Source organism: Boleophthalmus pectinirostris, unplaced genomic scaffold (assembly GCF_026225935.1).
Source record: "Boleophthalmus pectinirostris isolate CB_2022bp ecotype Guang Dong unplaced genomic scaffold, ASM2622593v1 HiC_scaffold_8, whole genome shotgun sequence".
NCBI classification, from domain to species: Eukaryota; Metazoa; Chordata; class Actinopteri; order Gobiiformes; family Gobiidae; genus Boleophthalmus; species Boleophthalmus pectinirostris.
Window position 1 is genome coordinate 33,016,256 of NW_026571515.1, and position 24,883 is coordinate 33,041,138.

At 37.7% G+C, this 24,883-nt stretch overlaps 2 protein-coding genes across 2 annotated transcripts in view; both read left to right on the forward strand.

Annotated features, from left to right (window-relative positions):
• Positions 1-8,952, forward strand: part of LOC110164765 (acid-sensing ion channel 1-like) — a 98,960-nt gene extending 90,008 nt beyond the window's left edge. The window contains exons 3-10 of the mRNA XM_055166454.1: positions 3-153; positions 742-869; positions 2,594-2,744; positions 3,882-3,938; positions 4,775-4,928; positions 6,112-6,203; positions 6,280-6,359; positions 8,656-8,952. Of these exons, the coding sequence (XP_055022429.1) occupies positions 3-153; positions 742-869; positions 2,594-2,744; positions 3,882-3,938; positions 4,775-4,928; positions 6,112-6,203; positions 6,280-6,359; positions 8,656-8,775 (933 nt within the window). The 3' untranslated portion in view covers positions 8,776-8,952. The remainder of the gene's footprint in view (positions 1-2; positions 154-741; positions 870-2,593; positions 2,745-3,881; positions 3,939-4,774; positions 4,929-6,111; positions 6,204-6,279; positions 6,360-8,655) is intronic.
• A 2,620-nt stretch (positions 8,953-11,572) lies between these two features.
• Positions 11,573-24,627, forward strand: LOC110164767 (glycerol-3-phosphate dehydrogenase [NAD(+)], cytoplasmic). Its single transcript, XM_020929883.2, has 8 exons — positions 11,573-11,797; positions 13,402-13,579; positions 14,464-14,604; positions 15,070-15,208; positions 17,177-17,289; positions 17,615-17,851; positions 20,478-20,584; positions 22,546-24,627. The coding sequence occupies exons 1-8, from the start codon at positions 11,754-11,756 to the stop codon at positions 22,640-22,642; spliced, it is 1,056 nt and encodes a 351-aa protein (XP_020785542.1). The 5' UTR covers positions 11,573-11,753; the 3' UTR covers positions 22,643-24,627.
• Positions 24,628-24,883: the final 256 nt, after the last annotated feature.

Genomic DNA, 24,883 nt, shown 5'->3' on the forward strand with positions numbered 1-24,883 from the left:
AGGTGTTTACGCGCTATGGGAAGTGCTACACGTTTAACGCGGGCGGAGATGGACGAACTCCTCTCGTCACCACGAAGGGAGGCATGGGCAACGGACTGGAGCTCATGCTGGACATTCAACAGGACGAGTACCTGCCCGTGTGGGGGGAGACCGGTGAGGACGGGACTCATGCACAACACACTCACTTCATCGTTTATATGGTGATCTGGTGCATCAAAATTAGAAACTGTTTTTTTGGGTTTTTTTTAAAATCCGAAGTAAATATAGAGAAATGGGCAGATAGAGGGTAGATGAAAACAGAAATTTTCTTGTTTGCAGGACAAACCAGCATATTACATGAATCAATAAATCAAACTTTGTGTAAGTGTTAAAAAAAATAAGCTTAAAAAAAAGGAAAACATGAGTACATTTTGCTTTTATAAAGAGAAGTTGAGTACTCATACATATTCTTGCACATTATTAAAAGCAACAGTCCGTGGGTTTCTCCTTCCTGTTGTATGCAACAGACTTTTCCCCATTCAAACATAGGACTATAATATTTTTGTTTTAAATTGTTAATCACTATGGCAATGGTCCTTGGTCCTAATTTTTCATCGTCCTTAAACTTATAGATATTGTCAGTAATTTTGGAAGCCTACTCTGCATGTTACTGTAACAATGCATAGTGTACCCTCCTGGAGGATGAAGAAAAATAAAGTCAATATGATGTAATAATATGTGGTTCTTTTAATTGTTTTACAGATGAGACGTCCTTCGAGGCTGGTGTCAAAGTTCAGATCCACAGTCAGGACGAGCCCTCCTTCATTGACCAGCTCGGGTTTGGAGTGGCCCCTGGATTTCAAACATTTGTGTCCTGCCAAGAACAACGGGTAACTGTCTGATACACTACACAACTGCTGTTTCAGATCATTTTAAAGACCTGTAGACTTTATTTGAGATGATGGCTGCTTGATAAATACATTGTAATTATTGTCCTTGTCTTTTGATATTATGAACTGTAATTAGATTTGACATTTGATCTAAACTTACAAACTGACACAAGAACACTGGCCATGCCATTTTGTGAGGGTGGAAAATGGGAATTAAAAGTGAAAGGAGTGAGCACTGACATTCATGAGAAGTTTAAAGTCTTTCCTAAAGTTGATCAAATGTATTGTATTGAAGACCACATAATTTAAGGCAAGGGTAAGGTAAGGCAAATGGAGAGTGGGAGTGTGGAATTAAATTCCATCTGTGTCCACAAGGGCCTTGAACCTTCAAAGTTGCCATACTGTAAGTTCAAAACTGAGGGACCAATAATAGTACAGAAAATTATGCAGTCCTAACCAACCGTCTGCCTCAGACCTTTCTAAGATAGTGTGTTTTTTTGTTTTGTTTTGTTTTGTTCCATACAAAAGATAAGCTAATTAAGTAATGACTGATTAATTGCTATCATGAATTATAACACTGACACAATGTTTGGACTAATTTTCAGTTTCATAAATGTATTAAGAATAGGGTGACAACCAGTCCTCCTTTTGGTTGCTCATAAAAACCCAGAAAAAAGTCACAAAAACAGAATAAGAACTGTAGCCTATTCTTTGTGCAAAATATAATATATCTAGTGTCCTAAAAGCTAATTAATGTCATGTATGGACTCTAAACTGTGTCTAAAACAACTGGAATCAATGCTTCTGTATATTTCATTTAAATTATTACATTATTTGTTAATTGTCCTTCTTTTTCTGCTTTTGTGGCAGTTATCCATACTGGCATCCATTACTGCCACTTTGAATGGGGTCCACATTTTATCTAAGCATTTTTTGTTATAAGTCATAACAATACACTACCACTAAATTATTTTTCATCTTTACAGCAGCTTTCAACAAACTGCAGTAAAGAATCCTCCACGCAGGCCCTTGTTCAGTTTGTTTATGTCATGTATCTATAAAGTGTGTTTATGTCTCTGTTTATGAGACTATGGGCACTGGCCGATGTTCTGGCTTCAGCTTTGAATCTTAATGCAACACCTGCACTTTAAATGTGATGACAGCAGCACTTTATTTACATTACATTAAGTCTGACCATTACACTGACAGAGATGTGGCTAGAACACTGCGATACCTCTCATAAAGCTCAACATTATAATGAACAAGCAACAATTTGTGTATATTTGCATTTTTATATATGGAAATGAGCAGTACATCACAAACCAAAGAATGTCTGTGCCAAAGAAATGGAAGCTGTTGCAAAAAAAAAAAAAAAAAGTCTCCATAAGGCTTTCCTGGTTCAATTACTATTAACCAGTTAGTAAACTAATATTTTAACATTTAAAGTACCAACATTTTAAGGTACTTTTTCTTTTCCAGCTAAAATTGCACATAAGAATTTATTTTTAGGACATGTTTTTTTCTTGAAACAATTAAGCAACACATAAACAAAATAAGTGGAAAGCAATATAATAAGTCTGAATTCAAGTCATTTACATTTTTTAAGAGAAGCTAACACTGATCCCAAGTGGCAAGTGGTTAGATTTTGATTTTGGTGCACTTTTGAAGAGCGAAACTAACTGAAAGACATTGACTTGTACTGTCCTGTATTGTGCTCTGTGCAGCTCATATATCTGCCTCCACCCTGGGGTGACTGTAAAGTGACACCCATGGATTCCGACTTCTTCGACACATACAGCATCACAGCGTGTCGCATCGACTGTGAGACGCGCTACCTGGTGGACAACTGCAACTGCCGAATGGTGCACATGCCAGGTACGGTTTAGAACAAGGCTTGAGTCAGAGATTTACTATATCAACTTACTGTGCAATATGTGATTGTAGAATTATTTTGGTGGTCAATATTTAAAGTTTTTCTTTGTACTGGTGATGAATAAATAACTTCTAGGACTCACTAAGTGTTTCATTTATTTATTTTAGCTCATGTTCATTGACAATCCTTCACATGTAGAACAATTTTCCTGCTTTAGGCTTATCATCAGTGACATAGTATAGTTCAGTATTATTGTAAATGTATAAGATTTGATTTGGTAATCTTTGGTAATGTTGAGGAAAACAACCTTTACTTCACAAGTTCATTAGTTTCTGCTTAGATAAAAATTACACTTCAAACAGAAATAAAGTTCAGATAATTTACTTATTCCAATATTAGAAAGTCATACTTGTACAAGGAGTCTGTGCTGACATTCTCATGCAAAGACTCTATGTTTACATCTACACAATGACTTTTAGATGCAAAATATAGTGGGAGGCTACCGTGGTTTAGACTTTGCGCCTCTTCGTTGGTGCACAGGCCAGCCAGGCCTCTTGGCACATTGCACAGTCCAATCAGACTCCATCCAGGGAGTTATCTGGCTAACAAGTCATGACATCATCCCTATCAGTAGATCTTGTCCTATTTAGTTAGTTTGCAGTTAGATAAACTGGAATATCATGCATTTGTCCTGACATATATTTATGAGTCTCACAGCTGTGATAAGAGCCTTTACTCTTCAAATGACCTCGGTACAATAATGAACTATAACAGTGATTATACAAAATAGCTAAGCCTGCTTATTTATCCTAACAGTAATCTCTTGGTCAGTACTACTGTTGCAAGATGTAGTCCATGTTTAGACCTGGAATAGTTCTGTTGTAGTCTTTGTTTAGATATGGTAGTATTCAAATTAGATGGTACCTTGTATAAAAAAAAGTCTGAAAACTACTGCTCTAGAGATTTGAGAATTTAGGGAAGAAACTATAATTTTTTTACTATACCACACACAAAGGATAACATTCGATTTACTTTCTAATTAGACTTGTTGTATTAGGTTGTAATTTAAAAAAAAAAATTCAGAATATTAAAGTAATTGAAAATAATAAAGCATATTGTGTGTTGTGCTTTGTGTGCAGGAGATGCCCCTTACTGCACTCCAGAGCTGTACAAGGAATGTGCTGATCCTGCGCTCGGTGAGAAATTCTGAGACTGCTGTATATTTAAAGAGAAAAACATGTCAGAGTTAAAATAATGTACTCCCAGGGCTGAGAATGTTTATAAGAGAAACTTAAGGCAGAATAAAAATGAGCATTAAATTAAAGCTTCTGGCATTTTGACAGTGAATAAAGCCAATTTTTATTCGCTGCCAAAGTATAATGTTCCTTATCCATTTAGACATTTAGAGCTATTGCTTTTATTGCCAAAAGCGCATTAAATTGAAAATTATGAATGTAATCTGTTAAATACATTTAAAAGATTTATAATAATGATGAGTTTTTGAACACTTTAGATTCTGTGTCTAATTTATTTAAGAAAGGTGAGACTCCCCATATTATACAAAATTTACTCTTGTGAGCTGTAAACCAGATTAGAATATTGTCACCTCCTCCTTGTTTCATTCACACGTTTAAGTAACCCTTTATTATTACTAATTATTATTATTACTATTATTATTAAGTTAACAGCTATTTTTTACCTTTAGTTCAGTAGAGATTGACAATTCTGGGGCTCAGATCATCCAAATTCTAGTGAAGGTGTATGGAGTTTAAAAATACGGTAGAGCATTTCCTTTATTACCACATGACATCACAAGGTGAAACAGAGTATTTTCTATTAGAGAGAAGAACTCAGCCTAAATGTTCTTCTTTGTGTGAATGAAACAAAACACAACTCTGGATATGTTTTTGATGAGAAAACAACATTACAACATAGGTCAGAGAATCAAATCTGAAACTATGGGCCCTTTAAATGGTAATAAACAACAGTTAGTCATATGTTTATTGAATACATTTGGGTGTTTTCCCTGCAGATTTCCTGGTGGAGCGTGACAATGACTTCTGTGTGTGTGAGACTCCCTGTAACATGACCAGATACAACAAAGAGCTGTCGTTTGTCAAGATCCCCAGTAAAGCCTCAGCCAAGTACCTGGCCAAGAAATACAACCGCACCGAGCAGTACATCAAGTAAGTGGGACAAATGGTCTCTATACATTTACTGCACCAAGAGGAAGGGAGAAATGAAGGCTAAAATAGTGTTCTTGTAAAATACCAACTGGTGCTGCATCTGCCCTGCAGGAAACAAAATAGTATATCAAAATTGTCTCAGATGTCTTCCAGCTAACTAACATTTACAAAGCCTAATACATTTGGCAAAAAATAAAAATAAATAAAATAAAATAAATAAATAAATAAATAAATAAAATAAATATATATATATATATATATATATATATATATATATATATATAATATATATATATATATATATATATATATGATAGATAGATAGATAGATAGATATAGATATAAAACATTAATTGAGTTATCCTGATGTTATTAAGTCCAGTTGGTCTTATTTGGGTTTAAGTTTAGTCCTTAGAGGTGCACTATGTAACTTTTCATGTGGATGGTCTGCTACCTGTTGTCACCATGGAGATATCAATGCTTTGGCAAGACTACTCCACAGTATGGTATTAAACCTGTATGTTTTGCATCTAAGTGTTTTATTGTTCAAAAATACACCTGAAAACATGTTACTGTGGTTACATAGATCTGACCTGTAACTGGTGGCGTCCGTGAAGATAGATATGTCTAATGCCAAATGAACTATCTAGGCCAGACATGTCAAACTCAGGACCGGGGGCCAAATTTGGCCCGCAATATAATTATATTTGGCTCACAAGATCATATCAAATATGTATTAGAGCTGGCCCGCTGACTACAGAGACATTATAGAGACATTATTTATTTTAAATTGTGTTATTATTTTATATTTTGCTTGTTCTGGATTCAATGTTTAAGCAAATCTATTATTAAACATTTATTTAAATTAGAACAGGTTTAACATTACATATCTTGAAAGAAGAGAAAACATGCAGATGTTGTTGAAATTTTTCAATAAATATTTAGTTTGACGCACAGCTTAGTCCCAGTTTTTAATTTTGGCCTCTGTGAATTTGAGTTTGACACCACTGATCTAGGCAAAGCAATAACATCTCCATGGAGATGAGCAGGTGGCAGAACCTCCATCAGAAAAGTTACTTACATAGTGCACCTTGAAGTTTGATGATGAATTGAAATAACTGTCAATATATTTGCATATCAGATGTTGCATAATACATACATCTCCATATCTGTTTCTCTGCAGGGACAATATACTTGTTCTGGACATCTTCTTTGAGGCTCTAAACTATGAGACAATAGAGCAGAAAAAGGCCTATGAAGTGGCTGGACTTTTAGGTATGACTTTTTATTTTTAGCTTTATTAAATGCAAAAATAATCATTTTAAAACTAGGGCATGTCTTTTCTTTTTAGGTGACATTGGAGGACAGATGGGGCTCTTCATTGGGGCCAGTATACTCACCATTCTGGAGCTGTTTGACTATCTCTATGAGGTGAGGATGTAATGGTGATTTTTGTATTTGGATTTCAGATTATAACACAACAGCCTGGATCTAGAGAGAATCACTGTTGTTATTATTCATTGTCTGTAACTACAGACCAATAGCTATCCTCCCTGTGCTTTCCAAAATTATAGAAAAAGTTGTTGCTGATCAACTAATTGTGCACCTTGAAAGGAAATTACTTCTGTACTCAAAACAATTTGGTTTTAGGCCTAAATTCTCTACTGAACTTGCAAACTGTCATCTAATAGATAACATTAAAAAGTGTTTGGACCAAGGTAATGTAGTTGGGGCAGTGTTTCTTGACCTAAAAAAGGCCTTTGAAACGGTCAATCATAGTATTTTATTGGGTAAGTTACATCAGTTCAATTTTGCAAGGGAAACTGTTAAATGGTTCTCATCATATATTAAAGGGAGAACCCAGTGTGTTCGGGTAAATGGAGTCACTTCTCAACAACGAGCCAATCCCTTTGGGATTGGGTGCCACAGGGGTCTGTACTTGGCCCCTTGCTTTTTTCCATATATATTAATGACCTCCCTCAATGCTGTCCTACTGTTAATGTTCAAATGTATGCTGATGACACTGTATTGTATGTATCTTCAAAAACACCAGCTCAGGCTGGTGCACACCTGAGTCATGCCTTACAACTTGTCTCAAAATGGCTTAGTGTGTCACACCTGACTTTGAATGTGAAAAAAACTGTTTCTCTTTGTTTTTCAGTGCGTACACAAACAAAAAACTGTGACTTTGAAGTGACTATGCACAATGAGAAAATTCAAGCAGTCAGTGAAGTTAAATACCTCGACCTCATTCTAGATGAAAATTTAAAATTTACCGGTCACACAAAATACTTGAAGAAGATTAAGACTAGTTTCAGTTGCTTTCATTTCATACGTAAAGATCTATCTCTCCACACTTCTAAACTATTCATGAACGCAATGATCTTCTCTCATCGATCTTATTGTATCACCTCATGGTCCCAGGCCTCCTCAACTACATTGAAACCGCTTTGTTCATTATACAAACTGACCCTTAAGATCCTTGACAAAAAGCCCAAAAACTGGCACCACTGTGAAATTACAAAGAAACATCAACTTTTTAACTTTGAAAATTTTATCAATTTTAATAATCTTAAATTATTTTAGTGTCTTAACTGCGATACACCATTACACTCAGAATTTGCCAGGACCATAAAATGGTCACACAGAGCAAACACAAGAGGTGCTACTAGTGGTAATTGTGTTGTTCCTAGGTACAGGACGGCTCTTGGTCAGTCCTCGTTCTCTTTTAAAGGGGCTAGTCTGTGGAACGGTTTACCAGCTAATTTAAAATTGGAAACCAACTACAACAAATTTAAAAGGAAATTAAAATTGTTGTATGTTTCCAATCAAAACTGCATCCACTGAAAATGTACTGTATATATTTTTTCTGTATGTAATTTATGTGTCTTGTATTCTCTGTTTTTATGCGTGTAGTTTGTATTTTTATATGGACAGTCACTCAAAGCAATGCATCTGGCTTGTCTAATGCAATTGTGATGTCCTTAATAAACATAAATTTAAATTATTAATTACTTTTTTGAAATCTATGAATGTAGTATTAGACTGCATCATGGACTTACAATAAATAGGTCAAACATTTAAGAATAATGTTATATGAGTTTATTGTTGCCCAGTTTGTCCCATCTGAAAATCTGCAATCAATCATTTTTTTGGATATAAAGATGCTATACTATGAGATGGGGGAGTCAGTTTTCCTTTTGATTACATAGTATTTTCATAAGAAATATCTAAAAAAAATACCCAAAAATGTTAAATCTAGCCATATTATAACAATGTCATTGAACTTACATTATTACAAATACATTATGCACATTAGCAAAGTATTTTTTTTCTTTTTCTATCAATTATCATGTTTACCTTTTTGTTTCCCCCTTACAATGAAAGTTATTTTGTTTCATTGATTGATCAATTTTTAATCTGCACCTCAAGTGAACAATACAGGCCTGCATATAGTATTTAAACAGAAGTAAGTGTAAATAAGTAACCTTTACTTATGTAGTGATTTCCACAGATATAGTCAAAATGTGCTTCACAGTGAAAAGATTATATATATATATATTTTTTTAAAAGTGCATCAAAGTACTGTCAGTTTTTTGTTGATATATTTGTGTATTTGTATGCGCATGTATTTGAATGTATTTTAATGTGAATCTGTCCTTAGATGTCACTACAGTTAAAAATTACCATTCTGCTGAGACATATCCTTGTGTGTTTTGACTTGCAGGTCCTAAAGTACAAACTGTGTCAATGCTCTGATAAGAAGCACAAGCACAGCTCCAGCAGTGACCAGGGCACTGTGCTGAGTCTGGACGACGTTAAGTGTCACGTGACCAACTTTCACTAGGTCACGCCCCTCTAGGCTCCGCCCCCACTGTGTATGTGCGGCTCCGAGAACAGCTGTTTATGACTGTGAGCTTTATAACAGTGAAAAGGGACCTTGTCTGGGGCAAAACACTGTGGTATTTCATATGGACTGTCCCTGGTTCTGCTATGAGCTGTGACGGAGATCTGAAAAACGTAACAAAAGGGCAGGATGAATGCATGGTCTCCATCTACCATTCAAGATATAATATTGTTTTAGAATTTTTTATTTTTTATTTTTTTTTTTACCATTACAGTTATGTTAGCATGACATGTTTTCAACTTAAATAAATGTGTTTACTGTTTTTTACTTATTTTGTTCATGCCTATAACACATTTTAAATTTAAAACTTTCCTTTTCCTAAGATCTTCTACCTCGTTTTGCTGCATCCAATATTACATCACTTTGGTAATGATCAAAATTTACAATCAGTGCTTGTTTCGATGGAGATGTTATTGCTTTAACTGGCAGGAATGTTAAACAATATGGCTTTAAACAGTATTGCATTTATTCATTTGCACTTGTTTTGTTGCTGAATTGACCTTTGGCCTGGTGGTGACAACCTCTGCTTGTTTCCACAGAAATAGATAAGTTCAGGGCCATACTGTGGAACATTCCGAGCAATAACATCTCCATGGCGACAAGCAAGTAGCAGACCCTGCACCTGAAATGTTACATAGTGCATCTTCAAATCTTGAAGTTTATGAATGACTCAAAACCTAAATTTAGCCTTGACCGCTTGACCTGTCCTTCAGTGGGAATCTGCTTTTTGGTTGTTTTTTTGCTTATCTCATTTCCATTTTGTGTTTTACAATCAAGCACAACCATCACAAACTGTAATTTAGTGTAAATATGTTAAAAATGCAATGAAAGGTTATGATATCTGCCTGGCGTGTCCAATGTTGTACTATTGTGTTAAATAGTTTTGAGTAGATTCTTTCTTTACATATGTGAAGTCAGTCAGTACAGCTAATTTATCAAAATAGGCTACTAATTTTTATTTTATGCTAAGTAAAATCCAATGCTTAATAGTCTGTGTGTTTTTTTACTGCATGAGTTCCTCCAAAACCAGTGCAAATCAGTATGACAGATGGCAAAGCAATTCTGTGGTATATGGAAATGTCTACAAAATACAACAATTGTTTGAATAAAACTTTACATGCTGTTTTAGCCTATGCTGTGAGCCTCTATTTTTATTGCTATTGAGATATTGTTGCATTGTTTCTGTGGAGACTATGGTACATATCAGTTTAATTTTAGTCATTTTTATCTCATATCAGTTGTGGAGAATAAACGCCGCTTATTGCCTATAGTTAATCTTTAAGCAGTCCTCTTGGCCTAGTATAATTTTAAATGTTTATGATGATACAATGGACAACAAAGTATGATTTTGTGGTGCCAATGTACGACTATGGCAGAGAAGAGTATGCATACAGTATTCTCCCCTATTAATGGAAAACACTGTTAGTTCTTAGATATATAGGTAGACCTATATATCTATATCATGCAGTGTTATTATATAGGTGAAATATATACAGGCCAAAAGGAGTTGCTTAAAAAAAGTTAGACCTACTTTTTTGTTATGTAAGCTGAATTTTGTCAGAGTCTGCAGACCGTGTTGCAGAAGTGCAGTTTTGTTTCCTCCCTGGTCCCACAATCCTGACCATGTCCTACCTCATAGACTGACTTTCACGTGCTCATGACTCTGCAATGTAATATATATTAATCAAAGGCTTTTTAGGGTGACCACCTCAACTTGTACGCTAGTAAAAGTGTGGAAATGGATATGAAGTATTATAAGGTCATATCATATATCTGTAAAAGCTGCATAGGAATAGGATAAGGAGAATTGCAGCTGAAGTTAAACATTCCTAAATACATTAGGGCTATGAGTCAAGCACATGAAGCAGTAGACACACAGGGTATGCAGGTTAGTAGTAAAAAGCTCATTTCAACATGTTTTGCATTGGGTTTGGTTAGAACAGGTCAAACAACAGTCATAAAACTAATTTTCAAACCAGTGTCATTGTTTTAATAAATCTTTTTCACGTCTGTGTCACATTTCTCTGTATTGTATTCACAGTTGAAAACAATACAGAGAAATGTGTACAACTCATTGTTCATTTTAATTACAAGAAATATTTTTTGCAGTGGCACCATTCAATACAATAGAAATCAATGCATAGTAGTCATAGAAATGTGTATAAAATTGAAATTTGAGATGAAATTTTGGGTAGAATAAAAATATATACTTTAAAAAATACTTGACTATTCATTGGTATCATAACAGCCTACATGTAAACACACAATACAAAGTCATACTGCTTACAAGTTAATACAAAAATTACTAAAAATAAAAAGAATGATACTATAGATTGTTACATTTCGATTTTACAAACATGAAGAGAAATATATTGAACGTGACTTTGACACGGGGCACGGGGTCACATGCTTTAAAGATCCGCCACTAAACATAAGTAAAAAGTTTCTTTGTAAATATAACCTACTTTCTTATTTTTACGTGTCAGGAATGGAAAAGGATTATCTACAGGTGGAAAAGGTGACAGACTGAGATGAACATGCAGGAAAATCAAGAAGAACAAGTATCAAGTTACATTGCATACACACATTCGACTAGAACACACTAGTCTATCCCCATAAAGTCCATAGTTTATGCATGTCCACACTAGGCGCAGTGAGTGGGGGAAGCCGTGTGCGCGCAGACTTTGCACGGCGAGACCTCTGTCCCACTAAACCTCCTGTACTTACCTCTGGCTGAGTGGATGAATGACTGCGTTAGCGGCGGTGGGCGGGTCAGGTCCCCCTCTCAGAGTCCAATAAGAGCTGGGTGCTCGGTGTTGGGGATCTGGGTGCTACGCTCTCGTCTCTCCGTGTAGTTCATTGCATAACTCCACTGCGGCTCCCCGTATCCCTGGACCCCTCCGCGCTCCCTCCTCAGCATGGCAGCTCCAAAGAAAGTCTGCGTCGTGGGCTCCGGAAACTGGCAAGTAAAAGCGTTATTATGCATGTACAGGTGTTTGTAAAGACATAGTATCATAGCCTGAACCTGCTTATTTACATAGAATCCAGTGGCACCATGATCAGCACAAGACAGCAGCGCATGGCTAACCAACTAGCATGAGTGGGTCCATGTTCAAATGGCCTATAAGGACACTGTAACAGCCGCTCTATTGCATTGAACAGACCTGGACTATAGCCGTACCTTATTTTTATTTACACATAGATCAGTTCGTCACTTTTTCCTGAGAGGTAGTGGTTTATGAGAAAGCCGCTTGTTTTGATGAGCTGTACTTGCGTCGTAAGTTGCAGCGGTGACGTAGCCTTTCTCAACGTAAATATCCACATGTGATGAGCTAACTTTACAAGCTTTAAAATGAAACCAGCCCTTTTGCCTGAATGTGCTGACAATTACAAGAACATCGAGTCCAGTCTCATAGTAAATGTAGATTCACATTGCCTCATCAAGTTCAGTAGTCCAGTGTAGGCTGCTTGGAATGCAGTGGATGTACAGGCCTATTAAAAGATCAAATTCATAAAATTAAAAAACATTTAAAGTTTAATTTCATTCACTTTTCTGATGGTGGGTCCAGGTGTTTGTCTCTGTGGAGATGATATTGCTTGACCGTTTCACAGTGTGGCATTAAAATTATCTTGATTTTAAGGTTACAGGTATGGGTGTAACGATATCCAAGTCCCACGATATGATATTATAACGGTATGTACCTCACAGTACGATATTTATTGCGATGTCATGGGAAAGCTCACGATATGGTGAGGAGGCTCATGATTAGGGATGTAACAATATCCAAATCTCTCGGTACAATATTTTCAAGATATACAGCTCGTGATACAATATTTTTTGCAATATTTTTGGCCTTGACAAGATTTAAAAGTGCTCAGAACTGTCTTTTCTTCTTGTAGTCTACACTAAAATGTAGCAAAGGATCATGGTCTATGCAGTTCTCTTTGTCTTTTTATTTTAACTATTTCTGCACCATAACTCCTAATTTAAGCAAAGAGACTTGTAATTCGATATATTGTGATGATCCACGATATTATTGTGAGAACTCTGACGATACGATATGACAATATTTCAGTTATTGTTACATCCCTAGTTACAGGTATTGATTACAAAATATGTGTCACATGGTTGTCTCTATAGATGTTTAATGCCATACTGTGGAATATTAAGGCAAAGCAATACCATCTCCATGGGGATAGGCAAGTGGCAGATCCTCCACGAGAAAAGTTGGTTTGTAAAAGTTAGTGCACCTTTTATGCTTTCATGTGCAGTCCTATAGTTAACTTCTTTGTTGTTTAATTACACATGTATTCGCTCTTTTAAATGGGGTAGCTAATATAAATTGTGTGTTTTGCTGCAGGCTTTTGTCTACTGGTAGCCTTTTATTGAGGCTAGAACAATGATCCTTATCAATGAGTAAATAAGCTCCCTGTAGTCAAGATAGTTTAAGCCTTTTCACATGACCACCTCATTTGCATTAATCAAGCTTAACTAAATGTTGTCAGTGTTTTCTTTTTACATTGAAATGCAGTAGTCAGTTTGATGTTTTACCATTCGTTTTACAGGGGTTCTGCAATTGCCAAAATAGTAGGTGCCAATGCCGCCCAGAACCCAAACTTTGACAACACAGTGAAAATGTGGGTGTTTGAGGAGATGGTGGATGGACGAAAGCTGACTGAAATCATCAACACTGAGCATGTGAATGTGAAGTACCTGCCTGGACATAAGCTCCCAGAGAATGTGGTAAGGACTCATGTTGTCAAAGGTATTGCAAATCAGACACTAATCAATACTAAAACCAGTATCACAACTAGATACTAGATATTAAAATCACATTTTATTGTATGCAGACTTTTTAGTAATCCATAGATCCAGAATGATAAAAACTTGGACTGTTGCCATAGCTATTAACTATTTAAAATCAAAATATATCTTTTGAAAAACTTTTATGAAAAGGTACTCAAAATGTTGAGGAAGTCCATGAATAGCCCTGTCAGGAGTCTTTGGCGTGCTCATAGTTTGACGTTGCCACTTTCACTTCTGTTTTTATCTGTCTTTAATTAGGAATTTGTGGTTTTAATTTTGACACCCACACATTTTATAAGATGAGAAAAATCATGCAGTTCAAGGGTTTCAGGCTTTAGACCTTTTTTTGAACTGCTTGGGTGAGGGATGAGGCCAAATCTTATTCCACATGATCCTGCAAGACAGATGTTGCCATAAATCATGTAAATCATTAAAAAGGATTAGCCAAAAATTTAAAATCATCATCAAGATACAATTATAATATAATAATATAATATGAACAATATTGTTTAAATATGTGAAAAATTCTCTTGTGAGATTTTGTTTCTATGTGTTTATATAATTTGGCTCGAACAAGAAATAGTTAAGTCTTGGTCAGTTACATGTAATGAGAAAAAAAAGAGTTCTGCAAAGCCAGCAAAATGGATGTTAAAATATAATATAATATTACAATAATAATATTAAACGTATCTACATACTAGAAGATACTTGATGTTAAAAGTTTAAGAAGTTATAGCCTATTGTTTACAAATTTGACTCTTAATTTTGTATTTTATGTACCTGAATATTGATTAATTTATTACAGCTTTACTCTTTTGTAGCTTGCTGTCCCAGACCTGGTGGACGCCTCCAAAGATGCAGACATTTTGATTTTTGTCATTCCTCACCAGTTCATTGGAAAAGTCTGCGAGACAATGAAGGGCAAGATCAAGACTGAAGCTCTGGGGATTTCTCTAATCAAGGTTCAGTCATATCTCTCTTGAAATTTGAAGTTTATTTAATTGTAAGGACAAAACTTTAAATAATGTACAAATCTGTCTAGATAGTCCACAAAATGAAATACCTAAATTATACCTGAAGGAACAGTGTAAGAAGTATTAATGATTACATCATTTAATATTGTTAATATAAAAGTTAATCAGTTATTAGACTGTACACTCACAGTAACAAGGGAAGGGTAACCAAAAAGGTTTACTGAATAGCACCGTTATTCAAACTAAATATTACTGATTTAGGAGTAAAAACTATGCAGTCTGAATACTATCGTACTCCAAGAAGAAGATTAATTTCAAAAGGTAAAAGTAACCCCCTCATATCGTGTTATATAAGCAGGACTACACAGTAAGCCTTAGGCCCCGGTGCAGGTTGGACTTTGGCCCCAGACCGACCCCTGAGCTCTAATGTGATACTGCTGTTTGTTTGTGCAGGGAGTGGATGAGGGGCCTGATGGACTCAAACTGATTTCTGACGTGATTCAGGAGAAACTGGGCATTACCATGAGTGTCCTCATGGGGGCCAACATCGCCAATGAAGTCGCAGATGAGAAGTTCTGTGAGACCACTATTGGTTAGTAAATGGTGTTGTGTATATCACTAGATGGCTTTTATTTCTCTTTTGTTTTATTTAGCTATATTTATTTATTTTATCCCTATTCTGACAGTACAGCACTTTGACCAACTAAGGTTATTTGTGTTCATAAATTGATCAATAATATTTATGGGCTTAAAGGTGCTCTGTGCTTATGGATGGTCCGCCACCTTCTTGACTCTATGGTGATTAATTTATGGTGGTGGTGGTGGTATGATAATCTAGTACCATAATCTAGTACCATTACAGAAACAAGTAGGTAACGCCACCAGAGCAAGTTACATGTCAGGCCTGTGGAGAGACAAACCTGTCTTAGAATAAAAAAATAAAAAAAAACAATAAAAAAAACAGAGATTCAAAAACAAGAGATAGTATGATTCAGTAGAGAGTTGACCAGCTAAATCTTTTCAACATGTATCCATTGTAGCAAGTTTATTAGTTTAAATGGACTGACAGTGGTGCTTCAAGTTTATTGGGTTGCCCACTACATATGTTTGACAGGTCCTTGGGCAAGACACTTATTTTGCTTCACCCTGTAAAGGTAAAATAGGGCAGAGTGATATGGCAAAGAGCTGTTTTTTTTTTTTTACTTATTTTGATGATTTTTATTTTCTTTATGAGACATAGACAGTGCACAATATACATTAACCTCAACAGACGAGATGCACTGTGCCAGGTTGTAGCACTAGAGCTAATTTCCACCTGTAGTCGCTGGTGGATGTTAGATTAGATTTTTTAAAGCATAAATATGGCTTTCAGTCATAACATAAGACTCAGGTGTCATTAACAAATGTGTCAAATTCAAACTCAGGGCTGAACTCTGCTCCAAGCCACACACTTTTATTGACAGAGCACTGGCTGTAGACCTCAAGATCACAAAGACCTGAGCTGATCATTGACAAGCTGAAAGAACTGGATGTCAGTATGATTAAAATTCTATTCTAGTCATAAAGTAAAGTTAGATATACTTTCTGGTACACATACAGTTTATAGCTTTTAGAGTTGCGTAACCATAAAATGGTGACGCCCTTTTGTAGAGATAGGGCATTATAGGGGAGATAGCGGATGTAGGGGATTAAGCATGACCTCAAGCTTAATCAACAAACTGTCACTGTGAGAAGTGCTTTGAGGTTGTTATGAAGCAGTGGTTCAGAAAACAGGGGCCGTGAACTGGAGGTTGCAAGATGATATCAAGATATAATAAACAACTATAGCCTGTCCATTTTCTTCCACTTATCCGGGGCTGGGTCATGGGGTCAGCAGTCAAAGCTGAGATTCCCAGACTTCACTCACCCCAGACTTTCTCCAGCTCCTCCGGTAGGTCCACAGGGTGCTCTCAGGCCAGAGATATAATCCTGCTAGTGTGTCCTGGGCCTTCCCCAGGGTCTCCTTCCAGTGGGACTTGCCAAGAACACCATCCAGTGTCCAGGAGGCATCTGGAACAGATCCCTGAGCCACTTCAGCTGGCCGCTCTCCACGTGGGCACTATGGCAGTGTATTAGTATATTCATATTATTTTATAATGCAAAAGCAGCTTTTCATAACTTTCCCTCATCAAAAAAATGCTTGAAGTGGTTTTCTGAATGCATCTCTGCAGCGCTCTCTGCAGCGCTCTCTGCAGCGCTCTCTGCAGCGCTCTCTGCAGCGCTCCAGCCCACCCCTTACAGAACAGCGAGCAGCAGAGAGACAAGAGCATAGTGATATAAGTTATGTGCCACCAATTAATACCCCATACCAGTGTAATACCCCTCTTTAATTGAAAGGAGTATACTAGTGAAATTAGGTCCAATAACACAATAAGTATTCAAAATAAGAACTGTTAAACTTGATTGAACATGTTTTTTTTACATAAAGTCATTACTCCTTTCAATTTAATTTCGCAGTGGGGGTCCAGAGTCTGGCCTGTTTTGATATTAAAGATGTTAATGACTTAAACTTTTTTTTCAGGATGTAAGAATAAAAACCACGGGGTGCTGCTGAAGGAGCTCATGCAAACCAACAACTTCCGGGTTACAGTTGTTGAAGAATACGACGTGGTGGAAATCTGTGGAGCCTTGAAGGTACATTTCTTACTTAAAGTGTTGTGTTATGACAGTGTTTCCTCATCACTGGTTCACTTAAAGTTGTATTTCGATTCATGCATGTTTGAGTGTTCCTCTGAAAATTCCTGTTTTCACCTACCACCTCTCTCTGCCTACTGTTCTGTACTTACTTGCATTATTCAAGACATTCAGACATCGGGTCATACATGTTGGGCTAAAATATATCACGTGTACTGGAACACTGTTATAACATGATCTATAATACATAATATATCTTCATAAAGTCATTCCATCTATTCAGTTTTCATCGTGTTATATTTGCCACTTTTCTCTCCATCCTCAGAACATCGTAGCAGTCGGAGCTGGTTTCTGTGACGGTCTGGGCTTTGGTGATAACACAAAGGCAGCGGTGATTCGGTTGGGGCTGATGGAGATGATCGCGTTTGCCCGAATCTTCTGCACTGCAGGGCCCGTCTCCTCAGCAACATTCCTGGAGAGCTGCGGAGTGGCCGACCTCATCACCACGTGCTACGGAGGGCGCAACCGGAAAGTGGCAGAGGCATTTGTCAAGACAGGGAAGGTGAGGTTTTATATCATGTATCATTATATCATGCGCACTCCATCTGCATCTTTATTTCTATGTGCTATGGAGGTGTGGTGGCTTTAAAGTGGAACTGAACACTAGGTCCACTTTTTCTTTTTCATTATGTGTATGGTGTTTTAATAGCATTATCTACTTTTACCATGTCACTTTTTTGTACAAAGTAGTGGTCAAAAACATCTAAATCTAAGTGTGTGCTGCCTTCAGGGGCCTCAGCAATTTCCAGTAGTTGGTGACATCACATAAGACTGTCTTACAGCCAGATGTTTTGGATTACAAACACCAGACTGCAGGGGTGAAGTTTAAAGCGTGGATATCTGTTAGACCAATCACACTTCCTCGTATGTCCAGACTACGCCCCTCCTCGTCTCACTCTCACCTTAAGTCTTAAGTCTTTAGTCCAGTTACTGCCCAGTTTTAGCAGCTCTGTTTAAAATCCAGTTGTGAGCAGGGTTTAGGTTTGAAAACTCTTTATTTACCAATATAACTACTTTCACTACTTATACTACTACTTACAGCTAGTGTTATCACATATTACTGTGGTTAGGAACTGAATCAAAACTCATCTAACATTTGCCATGCATAGGTGGCATTTTATCTAAAACTATGATTGTGAAATCATAAAATATTAGAAATAACAGTAATGTCAGGATTTGACCTAAATCATAATGAACAAATGCTTTACAGATCTGAGAATTAATAATACTTAATTCATAAGTTCAGAGATAGGGTATTAATTAAGATATATCAAGGTGTGGTTATTAAGTAGGGTCAGGGTTCAAGTGGGGCCTATTCATTCAATCATTTAACCTTTATTTAACCAGGAAAGTCCCATTGAGACTCTTAATCTCATTGGGGACTGTACTTAGCCAGGCTGGCGCCACCTAGTGCCTCCACTCAATTTCATTTCTCTCCAGTGACTAGGTCAGGAATCGGAATACACTAGACGGTTCGCAAAAACCCCAGAAGTGCCAGTTAGGGGACCAGTCAATCAGCGAAGAACCATACATTCTGTGTTGTCAATGATTCCTGAAATCGAGGATTGAAAGTTGGAACAAAGAGAGGGATGAATTTTATCAAAGGGAAAGACATTATTGTCCTTCTTCCTACGGGATTTGGGAAAATCTTAATTTACCAGTTAGCCCCGTTAGCGGTGCATTACATACGTCACGACCAACAGTGTTGGGAGTAATGTATTATAAAAGTAATGTATTACAGTAATGCGTTGATTTTTGCTGTAACGCAGTAATGTAAGGCATTACAAGGGGAAAAATTGTAATATTTTACTCGGTACAAATGTGAGTAACGCGTGTTACAATGCTTTTTTAACCTGGATTGAAGTGGTGGTTTTTTCTTCATAGAAATTCGCTAAAATCACCGTGAAATCAGCAGCGGTGAAACGCCGGAGACGCGGCCGGATAGACCTTCAGTTAACCACGGGTGAAAGGACCGACCCAGAACTCTACGCTGTTTAGACCTGGTTTAGACCTGGGTCACTTCTGGTTTAGACCTGGCTTACAGTCGTCCCTCGCTCTAACGCGATTCACTTTTCGCGGTCTCGCTGTTTCGCTGATTTTTTGAATTTTTTTTTGTGCAATTTTGCATGCCTTTTGTTTTTAGTGTATGAACACGTATTGCGTTCCTCCCGCTGTGTCCTGATCGGCTAAGGGACTCCTGTCTACTGTACAATACAGTACAGAATATGTTCAGCTGCCAAATTTAAATAAATGTTCAATCTCTAGCAGTGTGCTTCTGAAGTGCTGTATGTCTGCAAGTTTTCTCTCCGACAAAATCCACAACGTCGACGAAATGTTCTGCACCGACAAAGTCTCCTGCGCTCACACCCAAAAGGCAGAGGACGATGCAAACCATCGCACAAAAAGTTGGACTTCTGGACACGTTGAAGGAAGGTAGAAGTTACGCGCTGTAGCAGAGTTTTGCACCAGGTCTTGTACCCGCAAATAGTTGCTGAAATCAGGACCGTGAGCCCACGCAGCAGGGTGTCTATAAAGAGCGATCGGGCGACAGCCGCTCTTACCTCCGTGAGGTGCGGAGCAGAGCCGCTCCTTTCTCCTGCGGTCACCTTCGAGCCCGTCCTGACAGTGAGTCCTGTTTTAGTCCTGGTTCAGTTCTGGTTTAGTCCTCCTCTTCAGTCCTGGAATCAGTCTGAGGTTAGTCCTGTTATAGTCCTGGTTTAGTCCTGGTTCAGCTCTGGTTTAGTTCTGGTTTAGACCTTGTTTAGTCCTGGTTCAGTCCATATACGGCTCAAAGGTTCAGCTTTTTCGCAGTTATTTTGGTGAGAGTAACTTTAAGTAATGCAATAGTAATGTAATGCCTTACATTTTAAATGCAGTAATATTGTAATGTAACGAATTACTTTGAAATGACAGTAATAAGTAATAAATAACACATTACAGTTTTAAAGTAGCTTGCCCAACAGTGACGACCAAACAGCAGCGATTGGTTAAATAAAAAAAAGTACCCGCCTACCATCAAGTGAACGAATTCTAACATTGCGAGGTCAGATGGTTTCTGCGAAGTGAAACTGGCTGATGAACAGGCTAGACTGTACTGGCTCTTTGCTAAAATGAGTTTTGTGTTTTAGACCATCGAAGAACTGGAGAAAGAAATGCTGAATGGACAGAAGCTGCAGGGACCAGCCACAGCCGCTGAAGTGTACCTCATCTTGAAGCACAAAAACCTCGTTGACAAGTAAGCAACTGAGCAGGAAGTGGCTAAACCTAAGATAACACAGCTAAAGACAATATCCTTTATTTGATTCCCAAACCTGAAAACAGACAACACCCTAATCATCTTAAGCATTATTATTTTGTTTGTATAGCGCTAGTTTGAGAGTTCATATTTATTTCATTAGTAAATTGATCACCGTAATCACTTAATTAAATAATACAAATAGTTAAAGGTTGTATAGAGGATTTTCCAAGGAACGAGAAATCCAGCAACTGTTTGTCCTTTTTCAAATGTTGCGCATGCGTGAAACCACCCCCCCTCCCCTACAGCTCCCTACGTAGAAACGCCTCCTCCCGCCTCCTCCTTACGCCAGAAACAGGTTTGTTTACAGCCAGTGCGCTGCACATGACTTGTAAACAACTAACTACAGTGTTGGCAAGGCGGAGAAGTGAGGAGCGGGGGGAGGGGGTGCGCGGACATTTCGTGCACGGAGAAGAGGTGAGGAGCAGGGAGAAGAGCGGAGCAGGGAGCGAGGAGAGGAGAGAGGAGCGGTGCGCGGAGATTCCGGGAGATTCCGTGCGCGGAGATTCCGTGCGCGGAGATTCTGTGAGGAGCAGGGGGAAGAGCGGAACGGGCAGCGGGGAGAGGAGCAGAGAGGGGTGCAGAGAAGGGTGCGCGGAGATTCCGTGCGAATGAACTAGCTACTACTACAACACGCAGCAGCAAGCGGACTCTTTCTTTGCCTTGAAAATGACGTTTTCAGACATAGGATATCGCATTCGTGTCCTGAAAAACGTTTGTCTAGCTCTTGGAAATAAAGTACGTTTTCATAATAAGCAGAAGTTACCTGTCCAGGAGTAATTTGGCGACCAGTGTGTCAGTCTTTAGACCCTTCGTCTTCTTCAGTCGCGTCATCGCTGGAATGAATCTCCAAGAATCACCTTAGTTTGGCTTCGCTGCTTTTCCCCTTGTCTTCTTCTTTCAGCGACCTCAAAAACGGACTTTCTTTTGTGGCTAACTGCTCCTGGATTCTTGTCTGCCATTGCAACAAACTTTGTGCTAACTGCGAGGAAGATACAGGTCAAAAAAGCCGCTAAGAACCGTTAAGTTGGTGGAGTAAACAGCGTCTGTGCGTCTGTGGACTGCGTGACAGGCGTACGTAAACCATGTAATGGCAGCGCGCAGGCAAGTCAGTTACGCTAGAAACGTAGGGAGTTTGATTGACAGCCTGTCAGCTAACAGATAACGAGGCAGTGTCGTTGTCTATTGGCAAATGTTTAGCCCCACCACGTCCAGAGTTGATGAATTTTTATTCTCTTTTTTTTGGTCATCATAATTACAAGGCTACTGCACCTCTATAATGCTATCATTGACAATTTGAAACAAAAAAAATCCTCCCTACAACCTTTAAGCATGCTGTTGAGAAGAGTAAAAATCCAACATAATCTATAAATGGACATAATAACGAGCAAATAAATCAGTAACAACTAGGTCATTTCTACTCTCATCCTTTGTAAAGTTTAGTCTTTTGTTAATTGATAGTTACAGAACAGCAAGTGCACTCATAACTGAAAAAAAAAAAATCTGATCATTATCTGATTTCTGGAGTTATCAGATTATTGAAATCTGAACAATTATCAGTTAACGTGTAATCTGATATTCTTTTGATTGTTCACACATCTGCAGGTCCTGACAAGGAAAAACTGCGGCAGAGACAAAAATTAAAGAGAGAAATAATTACGATTTAAAGAGTTATTTTAAAATCCATTATGCGTTGTCTTCCAAATACAACAGTTTAAACAATCTAAAACTCCACTGATTAACTGACATGTCACCAGGTATTTTTGCTGATCAGATTTAGACATGTAAACACACACAACAACAATCGAATGTAATTATTAGGTAATGTGATTATGCTGATTTTTCCTGGCTGTGTAAATGTACCCACTGACCCCCCTCCTTCTCTCACTGTCTCTCTCCAGGTTCCCTCTATTTAACGCGGTGTATAAGATCTGTTATCAGGGCCACCCAGTCACAGAGTTCATAAGCTGTTTGCAGAACCATCCGGAGCACATGTAAAGCCGACCACCACATGCCTCAAGAGGGAACAATGCAACTCTCCATCTCCCCACACTGGATGGGACATTTTCCATTCCACAAATCTGTTCTATTTCTTCCAGCAACTTCATGGTCAACCTCTGAAATACGCCTACATGTTCAGAAAGTCTTTTAAGAGCTCTTGTCAGTTATTTGTTTTACATTTCAAGTAGGTGCCTACCGTATTTTCCGGACTATAAGTCGCTCCGGAGTATAAGTCACACCGGCCAAAAAATGCGCAATGAAGAAGAAAAAAGATATATGTTGCACCAGACTATAAGTCGCACTTTTGGGGGAAATGTATTTTATAAAACCAGGAACCAACATTTCATCTTGAAAGGCAAGTTATAGTAAGAACAATAGAACAGAGAACAGGCTGAATAGGCATTATTATGTTAACGTAACGTATTAACAGTTATTCAGATAATTATAGCATAAACAGTATAACATAAGTTTACCAAACTCACAATCTCACTCCAAATCACTAAATCCATTGAATACTTCATCCTCAGTGTCACTTCTGCACAACCTCCAGAGATAAACCATCCATGATGTAAACAGAGCGCCGCTTCCTCTTCTGTGTAGCTGTCGTCAGACTCCGCATCAGTTACAGTTAGAATTTTTCCCGCCTTTCTGAATCCTGACAGGATGGTTTCGGTCGTCACTGAAGTCCAGGCTTTGTCAATTCATCCAGTGACTTCCAGGAAAGTTACATGGCGCACCTGTCCGGTTGCCGTGAAGCTGTGTTCTCCATCCCCGCTTTCCACCAGTCCCTCACAAGTTTCTCACTCACTCCAAACTTTCTTTCTGCTGCTCGATTACCATTTTCGGCTGCATATTTCACTATTTGCAGCAGGACAGCGGGCTTTTTCTACAGGAGGCATGCGCAGTAGAGTCAAGTGACAGTGGTACAGGAGTAATAGTAGTACAAGATACTGACACACAAGTCTAGAGTGCCCTCTCGCAGCTGTCAGTGTGAAAATTTTAATATATAAGTCACACCAGAATATAAGTCGCAGGACCACCCAAATCAAGAAATCAAGAAAAAAAGTGTGACTTATAGTCTGAAAAATATGGTATTTTGATTAAACCTGTCATGTTTTTAACTGAAATGCATGATCATAACTTCAAGGCAAAAATGAATTTCTACTCAAGTTAAAATGACTTGAATTTTAAGTTGTTTAGTTGGTGGGTCGAGATTGTGTTTGTACTTACTGACAATATTTTTTTTCTTATTTCTTACAAGTAGATTTAAAGGAACTGTATTGTAACCTGTGCTTTTACAGTTTAAAAAGAAAGATACTACAATTATAACTGAACCCAGGTTGCCAGTGCCTAAACTTGCATATAGAAAACACATAGACCTTCAAGTTTTTTCTCATTCTCAGTATATGGATAGGCCATACATCATTTGAACCTCCAGAATTCAATCGGAGGCTGCTGGTGCTGGGGTTTAATGACGATCTTTGTCTACACTATTCAATACAACTTAATATTTTGAATTCAAGTATTTTAACTCAGGTAGATCTTAATTATATGCAGTGGAAATGGGTGAAACACGTAATTGTAAAACCACGCCTTAGTAACAAAATGTATGCATTCAAGATAAGGGCCATTTTAATGTCACATGTCATTGTCCAGTGAATGCATGGAAGCTAATAGCCATTTTAAAATAATACAGTAGTAAATACCTCATTTCATGTTGATCTTAAGTCTTATGAACTTCACTGTGAATCTTTACTGTTATTGTACTGTATTACTGTATGTTGACTAAACGCACAGCAAATGAAGAAGCAAGTGCCTTTCTTGTGCATGGTTGTTGGGTCACAGCCATAATTTCTCTCAAAGATGTGGCAACCAGAACACCGTCCACTTGACCATCTGCTCAAACTCACCCATGTTTTGGTTCATCTCATTGTATCTTTGTAATTTGTCAATATGTGAATAAATTAATCCAGGTATCTAAACATCACTGTAGATCTCTGTTTATGCCTACTTCCCCTAAAGGTGCAATGTTTAACTTTTCTGGTGGGATATCTGCGACGCGCTTGCCTCCACTAAGATGCTATTACTTTGACTGAAATGTTCGGCAGTATGGCATTAAACTTATCCTACTTGCATTTTCATTCAATTTTAATTACAACTTTTTAATTGCTGAACAACTTTGAAAAAGCATTCTTACTCTCCATAAATCTGGAACGTGGCATCACTTGCATGTTTCCA

Excerpts from the sequence above, each read along its gene's own strand:
- LOC110164767 (XM_020929883.2), top strand. The coding sequence starts at position 11,754 with ATGGCAGCTCCAAAGAAAGTCTGCGTCGTGGGCTCCGGAAACTG. Across the intron at positions 11,798-13,401 it reads GTCGTGGGCTCCGGAAACTG|GGGTTCTGCAATTGCCAAAA; the intron begins GCAAGTAAAAGC and ends TTCGTTTTACAG. Across the intron at positions 17,290-17,614 it reads AAATCTGTGGAGCCTTGAAG|AACATCGTAGCAGTCGGAGC; the intron begins GTACATTTCTTA and ends CTCCATCCTCAG.